The 22970-nt window shown below is 43.5% G+C and overlaps 1 protein-coding gene across 3 annotated transcripts in view; it reads right to left on the reverse strand.

Moving 5' to 3' along the window:
- The window catches only part of ZKSCAN8 (zinc finger with KRAB and SCAN domains 8), a 60847-nt gene that overhangs the window by 36772 nt on the left and 1105 nt on the right, over positions 1-22970 (reverse strand). Inside the window, exons 2-4 of one of the 3 annotated variants that reach the window (XM_057304970.1) lie at positions 21958-22412; positions 21718-21829; positions 16944-17874 (exon numbers count right to left, since the gene is read on the reverse strand). In XM_057304970.1, coding sequence (XP_057160953.1) covers positions 16944-17874; positions 21718-21829; positions 21958-22356 — 1442 coding nt within the window. In that variant the 5' untranslated portion in view covers positions 22357-22412. Of the gene's footprint in view, positions 1-3815; positions 7058-8272; positions 9158-16943; positions 17875-21717; positions 21830-21957; positions 22413-22970 lie in introns of those variants that run through there. The other 2 variants (XM_026489565.4, XM_026489564.4) reach the window with 2 other exon arrangements.

The raw sequence follows: 22970 nt of genomic DNA on the forward strand, positions 1-22970 counted from the left end.
GAGCCCCACATCGGGCTCCTCTGCTATGAGCCTGCTTCTTCCTCTCCCACTCCCCCTGCTTGTGTTCCCTCTCTCGCTGGCTGTCTCTATCTCTGTCAAATAAATAAATAAAATCTTAAAAAAAAAAAAAAAGTCACACACAATGTACAAACTAGGTATTTGGCACCATCAAAACGTATATTGACAATATAAGGAAGAGATCAAGAGACCAGTAGGGAAGACAGCAGCAGAATACATTATTTGGGAACAGATTAAGAAGAGAGGAAAAGGCAAGGATGTGGATCAGGGGGTTACTTGGCAATCCTGTGCAAAGGTAGAGTGGTGAGTGGTAAATGAGGACTGGAGATATGCAGAGGATAATTAAGAGGGACAGAGGGGATCAAAGAACGGAGATGGGGAGGGAGGTAAAAGTTTGGGAGAAACATGGGGGCTGGCCTGGAACACAGGTGGTTAAAGTGGTAGTAAATCTGAGTAAAAGTGGAGAAGACAGTGGGATTAGGGATCTGAGAGGAATGTAGTGGGTAGGAACCATCAAAGGAGAGGAATGTGTGAAGGATATAATTAATTAAAAGCAGACTGAGGACACGTAGGTCAGGATAAATCCAGGAAGATTAGTAGGAAGTGACAATGGATGGTCTGGTGTATGTGCTGGATTGAATCCTTTTTTCTGTAACTATCATCTCTTCCTGTCCAAATCCTAGCATGGTGGTTCTCAAACTTGATTGTGCATCAGAATCACCTTGGATGACTTATTAAAACAGAATGCCAGGCTTCCCGACCCCAGAACTTCTGATCTGATAAAGCAGGAGTAGAGCTCAAGAATTTGCATTTCTAGTAAGTTTCCTGGTGTGATAGGTACTACTAGTCCAGGAACAACAGTTTGAGAACCACTCGCCCAGCTACTATTCAAGGTCCATCTCAAATGCTCTCTCCTCCAGGACGTCTTCCCTAATCTCCCAAATTGGATGTGTTCTCTCCCTCTTCCTGCTCCCCATGTCCTCAAGCCAAGCTTAGTACAGAATAGCAAGTACTCAATATTTTTTGAGATGAATTTTTTAAGAAAATAGATGTTTTGATGATTTGGAGGGAATAGAAGGTGTCACCTATTTGGTCATGTTGTGACCACCATCTCAACAAACCTAGGAATCCTTACTGCACAACAGTTGTTTAATTACAGTTTTCAGTGATCGCCTGGCATGACGGAAGCAGCAGCAAGAGCTACCAGGACATTTTCAGTGCCTGGGCTGGGGGTGGGGGGGTGGGGAACACTGGCTCACATGGCTCACTTAGTGCCATGCTGTGACGTCCACTCTTCACTGTCATCACCATGTCCCCTTGCTACCACTCTTCCTCAAATCGGTTCCTCCTTAACGATCTTTTTTTTTTTTTTTTTTTTAAATCAGGCAGTACACTTTCTCAAAGTTTGGATATTTCTTCTAAGATGATATTGTTTTTGGAACCTAAATGCCATAATATCTTTGGCTAGAAATGACAAGGACTAAATTAGAGCCAGGAGGTCTAGATTCTAGTCTTGGAATTGTCTGATAACTGCTTAAATTTTGGCAGGTGACCACTACTTTGGTTTCCTTATCACCTCTGTGCCCACCTCTTTACCTATAGTTTGATTAGATGAGGGAATGTATGATAATGCATTTGTAAAAGTATAATTTGTGACAGAAGTATTGCAAATCACGGAAATCAGGGACACCCCCATACCATTAAGGAAAGTGTTCTCAAACATCAGCATATTGGCTCAACTGCTTTTATATACAGCTGTCACCACTGGTTGGCTTTCCTATGGCTTACTGATGAAGATGAATATTTGGAGAAAAAAAAAAAAGAAGACACAAAACTAAGTGGTCAGTCCACCATCTTCTAGTGTAATCTACCAGTCCTCAGGATGAGCCTCTATCTCACGACTTCAGGAGAAATCTAAAGAAAAATCTCACCAGGACTTCAAAAGGCTTTTTTTAGAAATATGAGGTTGGTTTTTCTTGGTCAGCAATTGAAATGATAACCCTCTCCCTTAGATATGCAATTGAACAACGTACAGAATAATATTGTATGGAAATTGTCAAATGGGAACTTTTCTTATCTCAAGGACCTGTAGTCTATTTCTTGGTCAACTGGAGTTTCAGGGCCTTGTTTATATATCTCTTCCAAGTGCCAGCTAGTCTCAGGCCAACAGGATTCCAAGAGACCTTCTTTCAAAGATTTACTTATTTGATAGAGTGCGAGACAGCGAGAGCGTAAGTGGGAGGAGAGGCAGAGGAGAATCTCAAGCAGTCTCCCCACTAAGCATGGATCCCGACACAGGGCTCGATCTTATGACCCTGAGTTCATGACTTGAGCCGAAATCAAGAGTCAGACGCTTAACTGACTGAGCCACCCAGGCGCACCAAGAGACCTTTTTTTAGAACAGACAAAATGAAAAATATTTGGATCTAACATCTTCTGCCAGGTCTGTCCTTCCAATGTTATTTTGGCATTTGCAATACCAATAGTTCTTATCAGTTACTATTTGAGATAAGTCCAGCCCTGCTGGTCACTGAGATGAGGACAAGTCCACAAAGATCATCTGATTACCATGTGTACAACTTGCTTGACAGTCTAGGGGAGCAAGGACAAGGTTAAACGCTGAGTGCAGCGAAACTTGAAGGGAGTTAAGGAGACTGTCATTTATTTGCTAGTGGAGAGTCAGTGTTGTGGGTTAATAGCGTGTCCAAAAGTTCCCTTTGAAATACTTTAAAATGTGCTACAAAGAACTGTAAGATACTCAGCTCTCCCAAGTTGTTCTGTCATTTACAAGGATAATTCTGGGGGCACTTAGGTGGCTCAGTCGTTAAGCGTCTGCCTTCAGCTCAGGTCATGATCCCAGGGTCCTGGGATCAAGCCCGCATTGGGCTCCCTGCTCAGCAGGAAGCCTGCTTCTCCCTCTCCCCTGCTTGTGTTCCCTCTCTTTGCTGTTTCTCTGTCTGTGAAATAAATAAAATCTTTAAACAAAACAAAACAAAGATAATTCTGTATTAAGTGATTATTGCTATTGTAATTCCCAGTTATGTTTGCAGAGAGGAGTCCTATTATCTTAGCTAACAGCTAATACAAATAATAATACCTTGCTGGTATGGATACAATTTTTTTTTTTTTTAAGATTTTATTCATTTGACAGAGAGCGAGACAGCACAAGCAAGAGGAGCAGCAGAGGGAGAGGGAGAAGCAGAGGGAGAGGGAGAGATGCGGGGCTCCATCCCAGAACCCTGGGATCCTGACCTGAGCCCAAGCCAGATGCTTAACCGACTGAGCCACCCAGGCGCCCCACAATGAATTTTTTTAAACAAAAAATAGTGCATAAAAAGTCTATTTAACAATAAATTTGTATTTTGAAAGACAGTGACTTTTTGGTACATTATCCTATGACTTTTAACAACTGTTCTGGACCAGCAGGCAGGAGCCCCAGTTTCTCAGCTCTGCTTCTTACTCTTTGGAAACTTAGACAAGTCACAACCACTGTGGGTATATTTCCTCAACTGTATAATGAGGATTTGGACCAGACATTATGTGCTTTTAATAAAGTTGAGAGACACGTCTTAAAATGTGTTGTGATTTCTGCAGTTTTATTTTGTTTTTGTATTGTTTTGGTGGGGAGTGTGGTGGTGGTGGTACAAATAAAAACTGTGTATGGCTCTTGGTGCTGTACCTTAGAAAAAAAGTCATATTCATACTGTTCAATGCAGACAAAAGGGATTCCCTAAAAATTCTCAGGCCTCATAGGATAGCTAGATTTTAGTAGATTAGATTAAGAAAAAACAATTATATTTTTCCTTGAAAAGTTATTTTAATAGCAGCACATGTATAAGCTTCTATGATTTTAGGTATAGGAACTGTATTTTTCTGAATTTGTAACACGAAGTAGAGAGGAACTAGTCCATAAATATCTATTGAAAAAACAAGGAAAGACCATCTAGAACTTAAGTTTTGCACAGACTATCCATTAGTCACAATAATTCTGTGTTCTACATAGAATTTAGCATGTTGACATGTTAAAATATTATTGTGACCTATTTTATGACTGGCTGCATGTCCTTTCTCCTCCCAAAGGCAGGGAGAGAAATTGTTTATAAGATGCATGTTCACGGAAAAAAGTGAAGACCCCACGTTAAGCTTAGTAAAGCTTATTAAAATAGCCTATATCTTTTAGCTTCTGCCTTCTGAAACCATTCTTGACTACTACTAACTTCTAAATGCCAAATTGTCAGTAAGTGGATGCTTATCAGTTCTTATCCTGTGTCCCACTGGTAGCATTGGCTATACCTGGCTGAAGCTCCTGGTGCCCTTAGCAACACCACCCTCTTCCACTTCCTACCTGACAGTCCCTGATCTGTCTTTTTTAAAGAATCCTCTTCCTCTACCCAAACTTCAGATGGTGGCATGCCTCAAAAATTTGCATGTACCTCTCTTCTCCTCGCTTATACATTCTTCTTGGTCAACTTCATCTACAGCCATGTCTTCTATCATCTACCCAGGGACAATTCCCAAATCTCTTATCTCCTCCCACATCTTTCTCCTGTATCTAGAACCATATTTTAAACTGCCCTGCTTACTAGATGGATGTTTCTGAGATACAGCAAGTTCACATGTATAAAAATTGAATCCACTCTACGTTTTCACACATAAGATACTCCCACCTTCTGATTTTCCTCTCAATTACTGACACCATTATCTGCAAGGTGCCCAAGTCACAAACTTGGATTTTATTAAAATACCCCCCACCACCAATATCTAATCAGACCTGTTCATTAATAAATGAATAATAAATATCTCTTGAATTTTCTCCTTCCTCTCTCTCCAGCCTTATTTCAGCACTGGTCTACAATCTGTATTTGAAAGTGGTCCCCCTTACCCTCCTTGTGGTATCTTTTCTCCTTATTTATAGTGGTGTGCTCATTCACTTATAGACTTTGGAAAACAGAGAAGAATAAGTCACCTGTGATTTCATTACCTTCAAATAATCTTTGTCTATAACATTTGGAGATATCCTTCTAATATTTTTCTCTGTAACTTTAAAAAAGTAGAATCATGGATAGTGATTTTTAAAAACACAAATCTGTGTCATCCACTCTATTAAAATAACGTACAGGGGGCACCTGGATGGCTCAGGTGGTTAAGCGTCTGGCTCTTGATCTCAGCTCAAGTCTTGATCTCAGTGTTGGGAGTTCAAGCCCTGTATTGGTATTGGGGTGTGGAGCCTACTTAAAAATAAATAAATAAATAAATAAAATAATGTAATAGATCTCCATCTGTTTCCTCAGCATGGTACTCAGGAACCCTCACCACTGGCCTTTGATTTTTCCCTTCCACAAAATTCTCTTCATCAAAATCAACTCAGAGCAACTGCCGTTCTTAGAATGTTAAGCTTTCATGTGTCCCCCCCCCCCCCCACACGCCGTTCTCTCTGCCTGGAATGTTCTCCCTTCCCAGTTCCCACCCATCTGACCATCTCAGCTCAAGCAAACCTACTCTGTGACACTTTTGCAGGCCTGCCACAGGGATAGCTGTCCTTTTTTTTGGTAGGTTATAGCATAACTGCTCGTTTCTGGTTTTTGAAGAGAAGTCTTTCCTTTGTATTTCTGACATCTAGCATGGCACTAACATGTAGCTGCTGCTCAACAAAAGTTTAATAAAAGAATGAGCAGAAGAGGGGTCGCAACCTCACCTCTAAAGTTAACCAATAACCACACTTGGCTTTAAAGCACGAAAAGACTCCTTTAAATTATACGTAATTGAATGCCATCTTTCCAGGTATGAACTACAAACATCTTAACTTAAAATCATTTTTCAGATAAACAAATCACTTGGCAGGGAACCTACAGAATGAGAGAACCATACTGGTAAAATTTAAAGTAGTGAGAATGGAATCTATAATAGGCCAGGGGAGGCAGTATGGACACAAGAGCCTCTAGAGAGAGGACAGGGAGCACTGAAAAAAGCAGTGTTTGGGCAAACTAGAATTTAAAGTTTGTTTACTTTTTACTGAAGCCTGGGGATACACTAGACATCTAGTTTTCAATTAGTGAACTGATTACTGGGGTGGGGAAGCAAACCACAACCAAAACCCAGTCAACCTAACAAGGAGAAACAAAAAGCCTACTATACCGACTAGTTCTTGCTCTCTCTTCCCTACTTCTTTCAGTGTGAGGGTGTATTAGGGCTACCTAATACACCTGCCTCCCCCCCAATTTATCTGCTGCAGCTCTAACCTCCAATGTGACTGCATTTGGAAAAGGGGACTTTAAGAAGTAATTAAGAATAAATGAGGTTATAAGGGTGGGGCCCTTATCAAATAGGACTGGCATCCTTACAAAAGAGGAAGAGATCCCAAGAGTGTGTGCACAGCAAAAAGGCCATGTGAAGGCACAGCAAGTCTGTGAGTCAAGGAGCAACCCTCACCAGAAACCAAGCCTGCTGACACCTTGATCTTGGACTTTCCAGCCTCCACAACTGTGAGAAAATAAATTTCTGTTGTGTAAGTCACCCAGGTTGTGGTATTCCGTTCTGGCAGCCCTAACAGACTAATACAGGGTGTCATATGAATTCTCCTGCTCAAAATGTAAAATTTAAGAGAATTTAGAACTAGAATCATCAGATAACAACAAACAGAAATGTAAGGTATTATTAACTTGAATGAGTATTTAAATCCCATCCCCCATCCATTGGGCCAAAAAGCAGCTTGGTCTAATGAAAAAAATAAAATATAATTCTTTCCATGATGAGGCAAGGGTAGGAAAGGGGATAAAATCTTCCACAGTGAGGTGGAGGATAAACAAGAAAACGTAAAAATGAGAACATCGAAGTGAGAAAGCTCCTCTCTAACACAGGGAATCATATCTTCCCTCACATACATAAGCTCTTGCACCTTACCATTCCTTTGGGGCTCCCCAGATTCCTGCTCCTGCTGAATCTTCTTGGGATAGAGCTGCGCAGTCAGTGACTCAAGGGGCCTTCCCAGGGGGTTCAACTTGTCCAAAAGTGTGTCCTGTCTTTCTGAATTGGCTGGGACCTGGGAACAATGAAGTATGATTGGACTTGTAAGGTAGTTTTGTGCAAGAGCTTAAAGAACTTCAGAGAAAAGATCAAAAGAAGCATTTGCCAGGGACCAGGAACCCAAATGGGAAAAATTCTCATTCAATTGCAAATGGAAATAATGACTAAAAAAAGAAGCAGCAGAAACTAATCTCTACACTTCAGGCTACCAGAGAGTGAAATTCAGTCTCTTCTCACAACGATTGGCAGAGGTCCAGGATCACAGTCTTGCGACTTGGAAAGAACCTTAAAAATTATCTAGCCAACCTCCACCAAATGCGGGCATTTCTTCTCTAACTGCATTGTCCAATATGATAGCCGCAAGCACAGTGTGCTTACTGGGCTCTTGAAATGTGGTTTGTAGGAATGGAGATATGCAACGTGTAAAATATACACTGAACTTTAAAAACAATACAAAAAAGGAATGTAAAATACCTCACTCCTTATACTGATTACATGATTTCTTTGGGTTAAATAAAATATATTTAATTTCACTTGTTATTTTTTATTTTTTTATTTTATTTTATTATTTTTTTAAGATTTTATTTATTTATTCGACAGAGATAGAGACAGTCAGCGAGGGAGGGAACACAAGCAGGGGGAGTGGGAGAGGAAGAAGCAGGCTCATAGCGGAGGAGCCTGATGTGGGGCTCGATCCCATAACGCCAGGATCACGCCCTGAGCCGAAGGCAGACGCTTAACCGCTGTGCCACCCAGGTGGCCCCGCACTTGTTATTTTTTAAAATGTGGCTACCAGTAAATTTTAACTACACCTATGGCTCACATTATATTTCTTTTGGACAGTGCTGTTCTGTAACATCCTTGACATCTATTTGAACCCACGGCGACTATTTCCATGGAAAGAGAGGGATTTTTTTTTTTAAGCAGGTAGCCCATTTTTTAATAGATAGCTATGAATGTTGAATTCTGTTTACCTCCGTTACCTACTTACCTTCCTGTAACTTCTCATGGATCCCAGCTTTCCAAACTGAGTCTGCATCAGTTTCCTGTGTCTGTACTCAACCACCCTTCAGTGATTTGACACTGGCAGCCGGGTCCCTCCCTAAGCCTTGTTCTTCTCGAGGATAACTTATGAAATACCTCCAGGTGTTCTTTCACATGCTTTTTTTTTTGCTTTGGCTCGGTCCATATACCCCGATCTCTCCCAGCCAAACCAGTGTCCCCTTCCCACCTGCTTCCGAGGTTCATCCAGCTCCCGCTCCAGGTCCTCCAGCACCGTCACCGCCTCCTCCCCCGTCTTCGGATGGTGCGCCTGCACCCATGCTTGCAGGTCCCTGGGAAGAATGCTCAAGAACTGTTCCAGCACCAGCAGGTCTAAAATCTGCTCCTTGGTGTGGCATTCTGGCCTCAGCCACTGGCGGCAAAGCTCCCAGAGCTGGGAAAGGGCTTCCCGGGGCCCCGGTGCATCCTGATAGCAGAGCTTCCTGAAGTGCTGCCTGAAGACCTCCCTCTTGTGAGGGGTGTAGTTCTGTGAGACGGAGTCCGGTCCCCAGCGGTGGTCTTCTGCCTTAACTACTACAAGTCCCTTTTGTCCCTCGGGTTCCGGGGCTGCGGCCATCGTGGGCTGCGTGCGAGGTTAGTCCTCTCTGGGGCTGAGTCAAGGAGGACCTCCCGGAACCTTGTTTCAGAGAAGAGCTGGTGACCGCGGGGAAATGACCAGAGCTGCCGTGAACATGGACACCCGCCGATGGACGGAACCAGGGCGAGCAGGCGCACGGACCCAACGGGCGCTCGGACTGAAAGCAAGGTCCTTCTGCCGACCCGAGCTACGGCTCCGCGTGTGCCAAGCTCCCGCGTTTCTCACCGGGCTGACGGGCAGCCGGCTCTCGTCAGCACCGAAGAACGCCGAGCGTCCACAGCCGCGTGAGGAGGCTCGCTGATTCGCCCCGGGGTTCGGCGCTGTGGGGGCAGACGCCGCCTCGCGTTCACCCCGTCCACTCCCGAGCGTCGGCCCGCGTCCTCCCCTGCACAAGCGACGGACGCAGGACAGGTGCCCGCCGCCACAGCACCCACCTCTCGGCGGCCCGGAACAAAGGCCGGACTCCAGCCGACCAATGGGCGCCCCGCCGCCTGCCGCCGGCACTTCCGGCCGCTCTAGGAAGCCTCGCCTTGGTGGCCCCGCCCGTGGAGGACCACGTGGACGAGCGGGCTGTGCGCGGGCCCGCGAGCACGTCCTCTTTGTTCTTTCTCAAAACTTTTCCCCTCTCAAGAACTTTATAGGTTTACTTATTAGATACGTAGTATGAAAAAGTAATGCATCCACACAGTTCAATATTTAAAAAGAGTAAGTGCCCTCCAGCATCTAATTTGGACAGCCTGTTTCTCGGGGCACACGTACTGTTCTGTAGACACAGCAGGCAGGTACATGCCACCCTCGCCTTCCTCCTGCACAAATGGTAGCATTTCTGCGCCTCGCTTGCTGCTTCCTAGCAGCTAATACTGGAGATTGTGCATAAAGGGTTTCCTCGATCTTGCCTTTTTTTTTTTAAACAATTGCATAGTCTTCATTGTATGTGCCATCATTCATAAATAATTACCCCATTGATGGTAAGCAGGTTGTTTCCAATCTTCTTTTTGAAACGCTGCTGCAATAAATTACTGTAATAAATCTTTCTCATGTGTAAGGGTATTTACATAGTATATATTCCTAGAAATAGAATTACTAGGGTACAGAGTAGGGACATTTGTACTTTTGTTACTGCCAAATTACCAATCATAGAACCTACTAGACATGTTCCTGTTTACCTATACTTGTCAACACAATCTCATAAGATATTTTGGTGTTTGCCAATCTGATGGGTTAGAAACGATTAGGTTCCCTCCCCCTTTCCCTTTGTTACACATATATTGATTACTCACCCGCTATGCCAGGCACTGTTCTGGAAGCTGGAACTATAGTTCAAGGAAAACCATACCCTTGACTTCATGGAATTTGTAATTTAGTGTGTGTGCTTCTGTGTATGAGGTAGGGAGTCAGGCAATAAACAAGAAAAATATATAGTATATTAGATGGTGGATGTTAGTGCCAAGGAGAAAAAGGAAATACGAAGTTTGGAGTGAGAATGAAGTAATGCAATTTTAAATAGGGTGGTCATGAGGGACCTCACTAGCACACTGACATTTGAGCAAAGATTGAGGGAGATGAGTGAATGTATCATCAGGGGTAAAGCTGTTTCCGGGAGAGGGATAGCAAATGCACAGCCTGGGGTGGAGTGTGTTTGAAATATTCTAGGCACAGGAAGGAGGCTTGTGTGTCTGGAGCTAAGGCAACAAAAGGTGTTGGGAGTAGAGAGAAGGAAAGAGATGAGTCACGGGTGAGTTCAAGGATACATATATTTTTTACTCCAAGATGGGAAGTTAATCAGAATTTCTGAGCAGGAGAGTAACATGTTCACATACAGCTATCGAAAGAGTTTTCTGACTGTTGTGTTAAAAATAAACTTGTAAGTGAAAGGGGTTGGACAAGGACAGAAGCAGGGAGATAGGCTGGAAAGCTATTGCTACCTTGGAGTGGGGAGGGTTCTAAGCATGTCATAAAACCCTAAAGACATATAACTGATAACCTATAAAGGAAAAGATAAATGGAACTGGTGATGTAAAAATTTGGAATTTTAAATGAAGAAAATAAAGGCTAAAGTATAAGCTCAGAGTAAAATATGTCACCCATCTAAAAGACACAGGACTGATTTTCTTAATACACAAAGACCTCTTACAAAAAAAATAAGAAAAATACCTCCAAGCCAATAGAAAAATTGGCAAACAACTTAGGTAAACATTTATAGAACACAAATAGACAACATGAAATGGGGCTCAAGTTCACTAATAAAGAATTTAAATTAAAACAATAACAAAAAAATTTTAAATTATTCAGATTACTAAAGATAAAAAGAATGGTCATGTTTAGTATTGGAAAGTGTGGGTTGTATATTTCAGAAGGCAAGACTTTAAAGTTAGTATGTCCATACCTCTTGATCCAACAACTTAGCTTCTTGCAATTATTTATTTAGAAATACACAAGGGGCACCTGGGTGGCTTAGTTGTTTGAGCCACTGACCCTTGATTTCTGCTCAGGTCATGATCTCATGGTAGTGAGATCAAGCCCCACTTGGGGCTCTTTTTAGTGGGGAGTCTGCTTGAGATTCTCTCTCCCTCTGCCCCTCCCCCAACTCTCGAGCTCTAAAATAAGTAAATAGATCTTTAAAAAAAGACACAAATGTACAAACATATACAAAGAAACATTGTTGATTTAAATTGGGGATACCCAAATGTCCACATTTGGGAATTTAGATTTTTATATCCCCAACCTTTTTAAAAGCTAAAAACTAAAAGATCCCAAAGGCATATTGAATAAAAAAAGTAAGTTACAAAACAGTATATGATTATTTTTGTAGAGTAATTATCTTAAATGTGTTCTCAGTTGGGGTAAACTTACAGAGAACTTCATTTTATATTATATATTTCTGTAAAAGTAAACTTTTTTATTTTTTTTTAAGATTTTAAGTAATGTTTCTGCATCCAACATGGGGCTCCAATTTACAACCCCGATATCATGAGTTGCATGCTCTACAGATTAAGCCAGCCAGGTGCCCCTCTAAAATTTAACTTTCTACAAAAATTTATTACTGGTGTAAACAAGAAAGATACTTGTTTTAAAACCTCATTTATTCTTCACAACCCACAAACAATCTCCCTGTTTGGGAAATGTCATCAATATCCTTTTCTCTCTGAAATTCTTTGCCTGACAGGTCATTTTGTAAAAGGATGTAACTCCTTTCAGATGAAAATCAGATTCAACTTCACTATGCTTTGTAGGGCACATATAAGTGATCAAATAAACTGGGTGGCTCAGTCAGTTAAGCATCCAACTCCAGATTTCGGCTCAGGTCATGATCTCAGGGTCCTGAGATTGAGCCCCTCATCAGTCTCCGAGCTCACCGGGGAGTCGCCTTCTCTCTCTCTTTCCCTCTGCCCCTCCCCCAGCTCATGTGCTCTTTAAAATAAATAAATAAATCTTTAAAAAATTTTTAAAAATAAACCTGAAAGGGTCATTTAGGAAACGCAGAAATGAGTAACTTCCAAGTAAGCCAGCTTTAGAGAACTGTCCTCTCTGGGAGAGAAATTAAAAAAGAGCATAATTGCTGTTCTTTCCGTTTGAAGTACACGATGGACAGCCAACCCCTTCCTTTGACTGTGGTGTAACACGTGCTCATAGCCAGCTGAGCAAATTAAAACCGCAGACACTGCTCAACTTTTCCCTGCTGCCCCCACTTCAGTGCAGTGCACTTACCAGCATGTTTCTTCCTCCTTACCTAATGTCTTGTATCAAATTCTCTCACCAGGTTCCAAACACAAACCCTGCTCCAGGTCCTGAACTTCTTAAGGAATCCAGAATATTCTTCAGGTATGCCCCAGGCTTCAGGCAGCCACCAGCTTCAGACAATCAGCTTGCCAGAGCTTTGGAGCTCTGTGGAGGGCTGTGGAAATGTGCGTCGTTGAACATCAGCCAGAATGAGGCTTCCTGGTAAAACCCTGGCTCTGGTCCTTGGCTTGGTTTTGTCCTTCCTCTGCCTGGATAGAGCCTCTCTGCCTTCAGGCATAAGCGGGCAGCGCAGCGTGTAACAACCAGGGCTTGCTTCTCTATTTAGATCTTCCAAAGCTACCAAAACCAAACAAATAAGCACCCCACAAAAACACTAGTAGACTACAAATCACAGCATTCGATGGACGTATAGTCTCATTTGCTTTCGTTATTTAAAAAGAGAAAATGAGTGAACTAAGCATTCAAGAAATTAGAAAAAGGATGAGAAGGAAATCCCCAACGGAAAGGTTAGTAAAGAAGGATAAAAGCAAAAGTAAATGAATCAGAACACAGAAAAAGTGACATTAATAGACCCAAGAACAAAACATTTGTAAATAAGCCTATTAAAAACCACAAACCTGTAAGCACTCTGGCGGCCGGAGTCACGGCAAGGCAGGCATTTAGAAAGTTTTTTCCCCTCTTTGATGGAGTTTTAGTTGAAAGGAGTGCAGCTGAAACTGTAACCAAAGGAGGTATTATGCTTCCAGAAAAATCTCAGTGAAAAGTGTTGCAAGCAACAGTAGTAGCTGTTGGGTTGGGCTCTAAAGGAAAGGGTAGAGAGACTCAACCAGTTAGTGTGAAAGTTGAGGACAAAGTTCTTCTCCCAGAATACGGAGGCACCAAAGTAGTTCTAGATGACAAGGATTATTTCTTATGTAGAGATGGTGACATCAGAAAGTATGGGGACTAGAATCATTAACATGGCATGAAGTGAAGCTGCTCATTCCAGTGAAATCTTTCATCGTGTAAATTATTTTCATGTCTCTCTTTTATAATAAACAAATGGTATCCAAGCTAAAAAAACACACAAAAAACAAAACACACCCCCCCCAAACCTACGGTAAATCCAATTGAGAGAAAACATTTAAAAATTGTAAATGACAAACAGCAGATGAAGAAGTAAGTATGCTACCAAAATTTAAAAAAATCTCAACGACATTGATGATTTTCTGGGAAAGAACCTATAGTTCCAAAATTCATTCAAGAAGTAGCAAAATCTGTGGGGCACCTGGCTGGCTCAGTTGGTGGAGTCCAGTTCTCGATCTCGGGGTTGTGAGTTCAAGCCCTATGTTGGGTGTAGAGATTACTTAAAGTGTTTTAAAGAAAGGTAGAAAACTCTAAGTAAACCAGTCCTAAAGGAAATAATGGAAAAGGCTATCAAAGAATCATCTCCAGAAAGGCTCAAGTAATTCCGTAGTATTTTAATTTTTAAAAAGTATTTACTGCAAGTGTATGAATTCTCACTCTTCCATCTGGAATATACAGAGAAATAGAAGGAAAGGTGACAATCACTCCCTTTTCATAACCTGATACACTGCTGGCATTTTATTACTTCCAACTTTTAATATTTTAAGTCTGTTTTACATGGTTATTATATTCTAAAAATACTTTTATAGGCTGTTTAACATTTAAATGTATTAAAAACTTTTCATTTTATTATAAGCCCTTCATAACGTAAGTCACATCTACACACTGTTTGAGGTAAGAAATAGTACCCTACAGCAGGGTCGGAACGTCTGCGTGAGATACAACAAGCTCGATGCTGGACACACCGCTGTTCCACAAATGGCAGCCCTGATGGTCGGAGTTTGCAGAGGACGTTTCCTTTCGCTACATCATTTAATGAATTTATAATGGGTATTTCTATCTCACAACACAATTTCCTCTTTAGGAGGAATGGGTAAATCACATGCTTCCCAGAGAGGCCAAGCATGAATTCTTTAAAAAAAAATATTTAAAGAAGGGGAGAGAGAGAGCGTGCACACACCAGCCAGGGTGGTCGTGGTGGGGGTGCAGAGGGAGAGACTGTTAAGCAGGCTCCATGCCCAGCACCTAACTGACTTGGGGCTTGGCTCGATTTCATGACCCTGCTATCATGACCCGAGCCAAAATCGAGTTGGGACGCTTGACCGATTGCGCCACCCAGGGGCCCCACCAGAAATGTATTCTTGCTCCTGGGAGAGAATCCTCCTGCTTGGCTGGTTTGTTAAGAAGGAAGTCAGGGGTGCCTGGGTAGCTTAGTCGTTAAGTGTCTGTCTTTGGCACAGGGTGTGATCCTGGCATCCCGGGATCGAGTCCCACATCGAGTCCCACATCGGGCTCCTCTGCTGGGAACCTGCTTCTTCCTCTCCCACTCCCCCTGCTGTGTTCCCTCTCTTGCTGGCTGTCTCTCTGCCACATAAATATATAAAATCTTAAAAAAAATAAAAATAAAAATAAAAAGAAGGCAGAGTCAGGCTGAGCATGGTTGAACAGTTTGGTTTTTTTTGTATCTAAAGGGAGGTGTCCTGTGTCCCAACACTCAGAGACCCATGCAGGGCCAGGGTCCTGAGTGATAGAAAGAACGGCAGTGACCTTAGATTTGGGTGGGGGTCTTCCATATTAGGCATTCGGCCTACAGGGCATAGAAATGAAGGGTGGATCAGTATCAGTGCTCCCACCTCCACCCTCTCAACCTCCACATTTCTTTCTTCTTCTTTTTTAAAAAAATATTTTATTTGCTTTATTAGCTTGAGAGAAAGTGAGAGAACAAGAGAGCACAGAGGGAAAGGGAGCAGACTCCCTGCTAAGCAGAGCACCCGCCGTGGGGCCCAATCCCAGGATCCTGATCACGACCTGAACTGCGCTTGACTGAGCCACCCAGGCGCACCAATTTTAAATTTATTTTTTAAATCTAAATCTTCAAGCTCTTGTTAGCAGAAAGCCCTTTCTTCAGAGAAAATCTTACTGGGGGCCAGTGTGTAAAACTAAGGTGGAACTCTTGGTGGCAAGTTGGCCTGGAACCTGCAAGCCCGAGAAGCACTTAGGGAAGGGCAGGGCTCACACAGGTAGGGTGAGGGAGGGGCGGGAGACCACGGGGAGCTGTGTGGCAGTGGACCACGTCTAAACACACTGTAGTGATAATCTGTTCCAGTCAACTCTTGCCTTGTGGGAATATGCCATCTAGTGTTGCCACATCATGCATTTTTGTAAGAGAATCCGGAAAGTCAGATTTTACGTGACATCACCAGATTTTTAAAAAGTTGACATAATTGGGGCACCTGGGTGATGCAGTCAGTTGGGCATCCGATTTTTGATTTTGGTTCAGGTCATGATCTCAGGGTCATGAGATCAAGCCCTGCATTGGGCTCTGCACTCAGTGCAGAGTCTGCTGGGAACTCTCTCTCCCTCTCCAAATAAATAAATAAACCTTAAAAAAACAGCTTTAAAAAACTGAAATAATTTTATATATTATTGAAAAAAAATACCTTATGGGAAAAATACACGTGCAGGCCAAATACAGCCCACTGGCCTGTTTGGCATTTCTGGTGGAAGATGTGAAAGGCCACTGGCATGTGCGTGAGCCATCCTCTTGCTCTACCCCACTGATCTTTCCTATCGACACAAATCGTTCATCCCAGACTACACAGTGGTTTTTGTATTCACAATGTTTCAGCATAGATAATCGATAGGCTGATGTCTTTTATCAAATTAACCTAAAATTCAGGATTTTTTTTTTATGTAGATGAGATGTTAACTCTAAAGTCACACTTCAGATAAGATCCTTACTCTAACTCCAAAGAAAATAGGGGGGAGAAGGGAGGGGAGAGGAACAGCAGCCGTCTCTGCGACCCCTGAGTACATATCCCATGGATCACTGAGGGTTCCTGAGCCCTTGCTTCAGAGAAGGAAGTTTGAGAATGTGGAAGGACATGCTTGTTTGGTAAGCTGTCAGGTGATCACCCGTCTCAGCCTCCAGAAGTATTTTCTTTCTTTTTTTTTTTTTAAATGATTTTTTATTATATTATGTTAGTCACCATACAGTACATCCCCGGTTTCCGATGTAAGGCTCGATGATTCATTAGTTGCGTATAACACCCAGTGCACCATGCAATACGTGCCCTCCTTACTACCCATCACCGGTCTATCCCATTCCCCCACCCCCCTCCCCTCTGAAGCCCTCAGTTTGTTTCTCAGAGTCCATAGTCTCTCATGCTTCATTCCCCCTTCTGATTACCCCCCCTTTCTTTATCCCTTTCTTCCCCTACTGATCATCCTAGTTCTTATGTTCCATAGATGAGAGAAATCATATGATAGTTGTCTTTCTCTGCTTGACTTATTTCACTTAGCATTATCTCCTCCAGTGCCGTCCATGTTGTAGCAAATGTTGAGAACTCGTTCTTTCCAGAAGTATTTTCAAATGACCGTTGGAAGTGCAGTGGTGATCACAGAATTCCCCACATCCCTGTACTTTCAGGAATGCATGCCAATGAACAATCACCACGGCTTCTCTCCAGAGTGGATCCGCTGATGTACAATGCGCTGTGAGTTCCGCTGGAAAGCTTTCCCACACACGTCACACTCATAGGGCTTCTCTCCAGTGTGGATTCTTCGGTGTCGCAGAAGATGTGAGCTGTAATTGAATGCTTTCCCGCACACATCACACTCATAAGGCCTCTTGCGACTGTGGATGCGCTGGTGTCCCATTAGAGCTGAGCTGTGACTGAAGGCCTTCCCACGCTCGTCACACTCATAGGGTTTCTCCCCACTGTGGATTCTCTGGTGACGGAAGAGGCCTGAGCTCTGGCTGAAGCTTTTCCCGCACTCACTGCACCGGTACGGCTTCTCTCCAGTGTGGACTCTCTGATGCTCAATCAGATGTGAGCTCAGACAGAAAGCCTTCCCACAGTCGCTACACTGGTATGGCTTCTTTCCTGTGTGGGTCTTTTGGTGTCGAACAAGGCCTGAGCTGTAGCGAAAAGCTTTCCCACACTCATTGCATTGGAAAGGTTTTTCTCCAGTGTGGGTCCTCTGATGCTGAACAAGTTGTGAACTGTAATAAAAGGCTTTTCCACACTCATCACACTGATAGGGTTTTAACCGGTTATGGATTCTCTGATGGTCAATAAGTTGTGAGCTCTGGATGAAAGTTTTGCTGCACACGTTACATGAATAGGGTCTTCCTCCAGTGTGGATTCTTTTATGTCTAATGAGGCCTGAGTTTTGAGTGAATCTTTTCCCACATTCATCGCACTTATATCTTCTCACAGTTGAAGTGTTTCTCTGATATCTTTTTGTCCGTCCTTCATGTTCTTGGGTTTCTCCACATTCAGGGACCTTTCTGTTCATTTGGCCAGATGACTTTTTTGAAGATTCCATATCTATAGTTAACCCCTGCTTTTGAATCAGTTCTCCTTTCTCAATTCCCACATCATCTGAAACAAAAAGGAAAGATATCAAATATCAATGAAATATACAGGAAATAAAATTAAACACATATACTAGAAGCACACAGCTTAACTATACCAGCAAAATAGTTTTACAACACTTGAGGAAGAAAGCGGGAGATTACAAAGGAAGGGAGGACTAGCAGTGTCTGGACTGGCAGGGCATCATTTGGGCAGCGTGGAGACAAGTCAAGGAGGAGTAAATCAACAACAGAAGAAAGGATCTGAGACGAGAACAGGTTCCGAGGGAAGGGCAGAGCAGAGAGAGATGAAGGAACAGGACTGTGGGAGGAGCAGAAAGGAAGCCACAGGGGCCAGTGCTGATGTGGAACCATGAAGCAGTTCTGTGCAGACGGCTCTGAAGGCCTCTGGGAGAACTGAGAAACGAGCGGTCAGAGCACAGAAAAGTACCCTATTTCCAAATATGCAGAACAAGGAGATCAGAGTCTAGACACACGGGGCACAAAAGAATGTTATGTAGGGACAGACAGAAACTGATTTGGCCCCAAAGACACCACTACTCTTCTTGCTAATGAGAACCTGGGAATCTGTCAAGCTTGAAGCTACACTCTGTGGATCGTTGAGACTTCCCAGGCAAATGGTGACGAACACAGAGGAGGGTCTTTAACAGACCCAGACTCTGGTCTGTCCTGACCTAAGGAAAGCATGTTCCCGTAATTCCCCTGCCTGTCTACAGAGGTGCCTCTGAGCACGGCAACACCCCCACTCCTCCAGGGTAGGCAACATGGCCACTTCCTCAATGGTCAACAGTTTCTGAAAAAAAGTGAGATTGTCCCACTCAAGGCGTATTCTCCCTGAAGTAATCCCATTTTAGGACCCAGAGTGAAGGGCAGAATTTGTAACCAAGTAGGAATAATGCAGGGAAAAGCAATATGCTTTTAAATGGGGGGGGATGGCGATGGGAGGAAAGACAAGTATGGAGACAGCTGAAGATCCAGGAGGCAGTATACGTCAGACCTAACCCTAGGCAGAGGCACGGGCCGACTGCCAAAACGGGTCGGCTAAGGATACTCTGGGAGGAAAGGGGGAAGGAGCCATGGCTGAAGAGCAGATGTGAGCTCTCTGAGTGTGGACGAGGGACAGAGTTCACTGGCACCCCGCCTGAGGAAAGTGACAGCCCCCCTGGGTGTCAGGGCTCCCACTGTACGAAGGTGGAGCTGAGAAGCAATGCTGCCCAGAGTGGGAGGAGCCTTTCCCCAGGCCTCCTCTTAGGACTGGGGCCTGTAGTAGTTCCTCGCCAGATCACCCTGCCACACTGGTGAGAAAGTTCTCCTGCTACTGACTACGTAAGGTTATCTTAAAGTTTGAGGCCCTTTAAATTTTTATGGTACAGCTACCTTAGATACATCTGTGTGCAGAATTCAAAGGAAAATCACACAAAGTACACATTTACGTAAGAACATAGTCTTTTAGGGGCACCAGGATGGCTCAGTCAGTTGAGCGTCCGACTCCTGATTTCGGCTCAGGTCATGAACTTGGGGTGGTGAGACTGAGTCCTGCATTGGGCCCTGCTCAGTGCAGAGTCCGCTTGGGATTCTCTCTCTCCCTCTGCCCCTCCCCCTGCTCATGTGCTCACAAGTCCTCTCTCTAAATAAATAAAATCTTTAGAAAAGAAGAAAGAACACAGTCTTTTAAAGCCATTAGCAAATAGAAAATGTACTGTAGGATGGGATCCAAGACATCACTGCACATGTAACAGAACTAAGATTCCTATCAGCATGAAAAGAAAATTTAGGGATTATTATTAAAAAAAAAATCATAGCATAGAAACATAATTTCTAACTGACTAAAAAAGGTTGGGGAAGGGGCTCCCGGCTGGCTCGGCCAGTAGAGCATGTGACTCTTGATCTCGGGGTTGTGAGCTCAAGCCCCACGTTGAGCGTAGACATTACTTAAATAAATAAAAATTTATATAAAAAAAAAAAAGGTTGGGGAAGATGGTGTAGTTCTAGTCCGGATGGCACAGCGAGTTCATACTCTAGCTCCAAATACACGGAGTGATAGACGTAAAAATTAATCTATAACACATCTGTGCTAAAAAAACAAGATAAACCTCTCTGTGGACCAGAAAGGAAACAGAACCATAGAAGGGTAGCTACAGTTGCAACCGTGGGCCTGCTGGGCTCCAGAGAGGGACAGAGACAGTGGCCCACAGGAAAACGGGGAGTCTGGGTGGGACCCCCAGGCACACACACACGAACATGTGGAGGCTCTGCGACCAAGAAGCCCATTAGCCGCCTGGAAGCCCGTGACGGCACTGACGGTGTGTGATCACTGGAGGGCTGGTGGGCGTGGGGGCAGAGGGAACACAAACAGCTCAGCAAGGGAGGGAATGTAAAGCACATCAGAAATTACTCAATTTGAGCCCAGAGATGAAAATTTCAAAACACGTGAACAGAATGCTAAGAAAGATGATTAACAAAATCACCACCTGGAGCATGAATTCAATCCAGATGCAATTATTCTTATCAAAAAGCCTGGAAAGATGAACGCTACCTAAGGGAGGTGAGTGAGGACACAGTGTCCATGGCACATAAACGTGGAATTATGAAATAAAAATGAAACAAGAAAAGATTATATTAAAACTGAATAAAATTTTAGAAGTGGATCAACTGGGGGGCGCCTGGGTGGCTCAGTCGTTAAGCGTCTGCCTTCGGCTCAGGGCGTGATCCTGGCGTTATGGGATCGAGCCCCACATCAGGCTCCTCCGCTATGAGCCTGCTTCTTCCTCTCCCACTCCCCCTGCTTGTGTTCCCTCTCTCGCTGGCTGTCTCTCTGTCAAATGAAATAAATAAAATCTTAAAAAAAAAAAATCAATTGGATCAATTGGAGACAGAATAAACTGGAACGGAACAGGACCCCACTGGGATGTAGGACAGAGACAAAAACTAACGGATGTGAAGTAGTGCAGCGAAATGAACAGGTTGATAAATAGGTTTTTTTTTAAAGATTTTATTTATTTGACAGAGAGATATTTAGATACTGAATGAACTTCAGTAAAAGTGAACCCAGAGGAAAGGTGTTGCCCAGTGAATGGTGCCTTAACTGATAAAGTACATCAGGAGTTTAAAAAACTTACTATGAAAGGAAAAAACTGATTTCACATTTTAAAGAGAAACTGGTTTCTATGAATGACGAACTATAATCTAGGGTGCCTAGGATTAATAGAGTCTAGTCCCTGAGTTATAGGAAAATTTTATTTTATTTATTTATTTATTCTAGTTATAGGAAAATTTTAAAAAGCCCATGAAAATAATGGAATCTAAATTCCTCTGATTCTCATAGAACCCAGAAGTAGGTCTCATACACCTTGAAAGTTAAACATGTCCTGACTCCTTACCTGTACCCTAAAAACCCTTGTGTTCTGGCCCCTGACCACCTTCTCTCTGCTCTTCCGCCTTTCTCTCCATGCTCCAGTCACACTGGCTTTCTTTCAAACCCACCTCTCTCCCACCTGCTTTTGCACATGCTTTTAGACCTACGTTGCTTTCCCCTTTACAACTCACCTGGCTAATTTCTACTCTACTTTTGGGATTTGGCTCCCATGTTACTTCCTCAAAAAGCCCTTCTCTGACTACCTTCTTCTTCCCCCATATACAATCTGTTATGGTACGTTTACTTTGTAAGCTCCATGAAAACAAGGATCATGTCTGCTTTGTTCACTATACCCAGTGCCTTGCACGGTGCCTGGCACAAAGTATTCAATATATATGTGTTCAATGATGAATAATTCTAAGGTCTCCAGGGGAGCCACATGACCCAAGTGTCAACACTAACCACAGCCCTGGTGTTGAGGGTCCTGAGACTCACCCTTAAGCGGGATCTCCACGGGTTGAGGCTGGAGATATGCTACTTCCTTAGCTGGATCCAGAGGCTCCGATGTCTCAGAAAGCACTTCCTGTGCACAGGTCTGGGTTGAAACCTGAGAACAAGCAAGCTCATTTGGGCATCTGAAGGGCTCACAGTGTACATGATCCCAAGAGCCCATAAAGGAACGGCCTGGATGCCCACTCCCAACCATCCCTGCATTAAGCACAGGTCCCTTTCTACCTGCTGGCCTGGTTCATCCAATTCCTTCTCCAGGTCTTCCAGCATAGCCACGGCCTCCTCCCCGCTCTCCGGGTGATGTTCTTGCACCCAGGCCTGCAGCTCCTCGGGCAGGATGGTCAGGAACTGCTCCAGCACCAGCAAGTCCAACATCTGCTCCTTGCTGTGCATCTCAGGCCTTAACCACTCACAGCAGAACACCCGGAGCTGGCTGAAGGCCTCACGGGGTCCAGGAGTCTCCCTGTAGCAGAACTGCCGGAAGCGCTGGCGGAATAACTCCTGGCTGTTTGCGCTGCTCCACTGTGGGTCAGATCCCTGAACCTTGGCAGGACGTTTTTTGTTGTTTACTCTGAAGAGCCCCTCTGGCTCTTCAGGAGCCCGTGGGAGGAACACTGCAGCCATTCCAGCTCCAATGGTCAGCGAGGACGACAACAAGTATTATCTTTCAGGGCACACTCCTAAGGTTATAGAAGCCACAGTTAAAAAGACACACACACACATTGACTAAATCCCTGAACTTACTAAGTCTAATGTGTCTGTTTCAGAAGAGCAACAAGGCTCGACCCGAATTAGAAAAGTATGTCTAAGCTAATTCAAACCCTTTTCTAAGTAGAAGGAATGTTTGTCAAGAAAGAGCATTTTTCATAATGCTGAGAACATTGTTAGACCCCTGCTTTCCAAAAATTACACCAAAACAATCCACTGACAAGGCCAAGCTGAATTTATTTGTACGAATGCTAGCACTCCTGTGACAAGAGTCTTAGCAGCATCTCCCCGGGAGGAGGGCAAAGTCAGGGTATGTATGAGGTTTCAGGGGTTTAAGGCAGATCTCTCAAAGCAGAATAAGGATTGGGGAAGGATCATGACACTATAGTTTAGAACTGATGGACTCAACAAGATGAAGGTTTTCAGCTGAGGGTTTCAAAACGTCTGGATCCTATCCATTTAAAGTTGGGAGTCTCATATTAATTCAGGTGGATTTTTTGAGGGGTAATTTATTGAAGCAAATATGATTA

Source organism: Ursus arctos, unplaced genomic scaffold (genome assembly GCF_023065955.2).
Source record: "Ursus arctos isolate Adak ecotype North America unplaced genomic scaffold, UrsArc2.0 scaffold_31, whole genome shotgun sequence".
NCBI classification, from domain to species: domain Eukaryota; kingdom Metazoa; phylum Chordata; class Mammalia; order Carnivora; family Ursidae; genus Ursus; species Ursus arctos.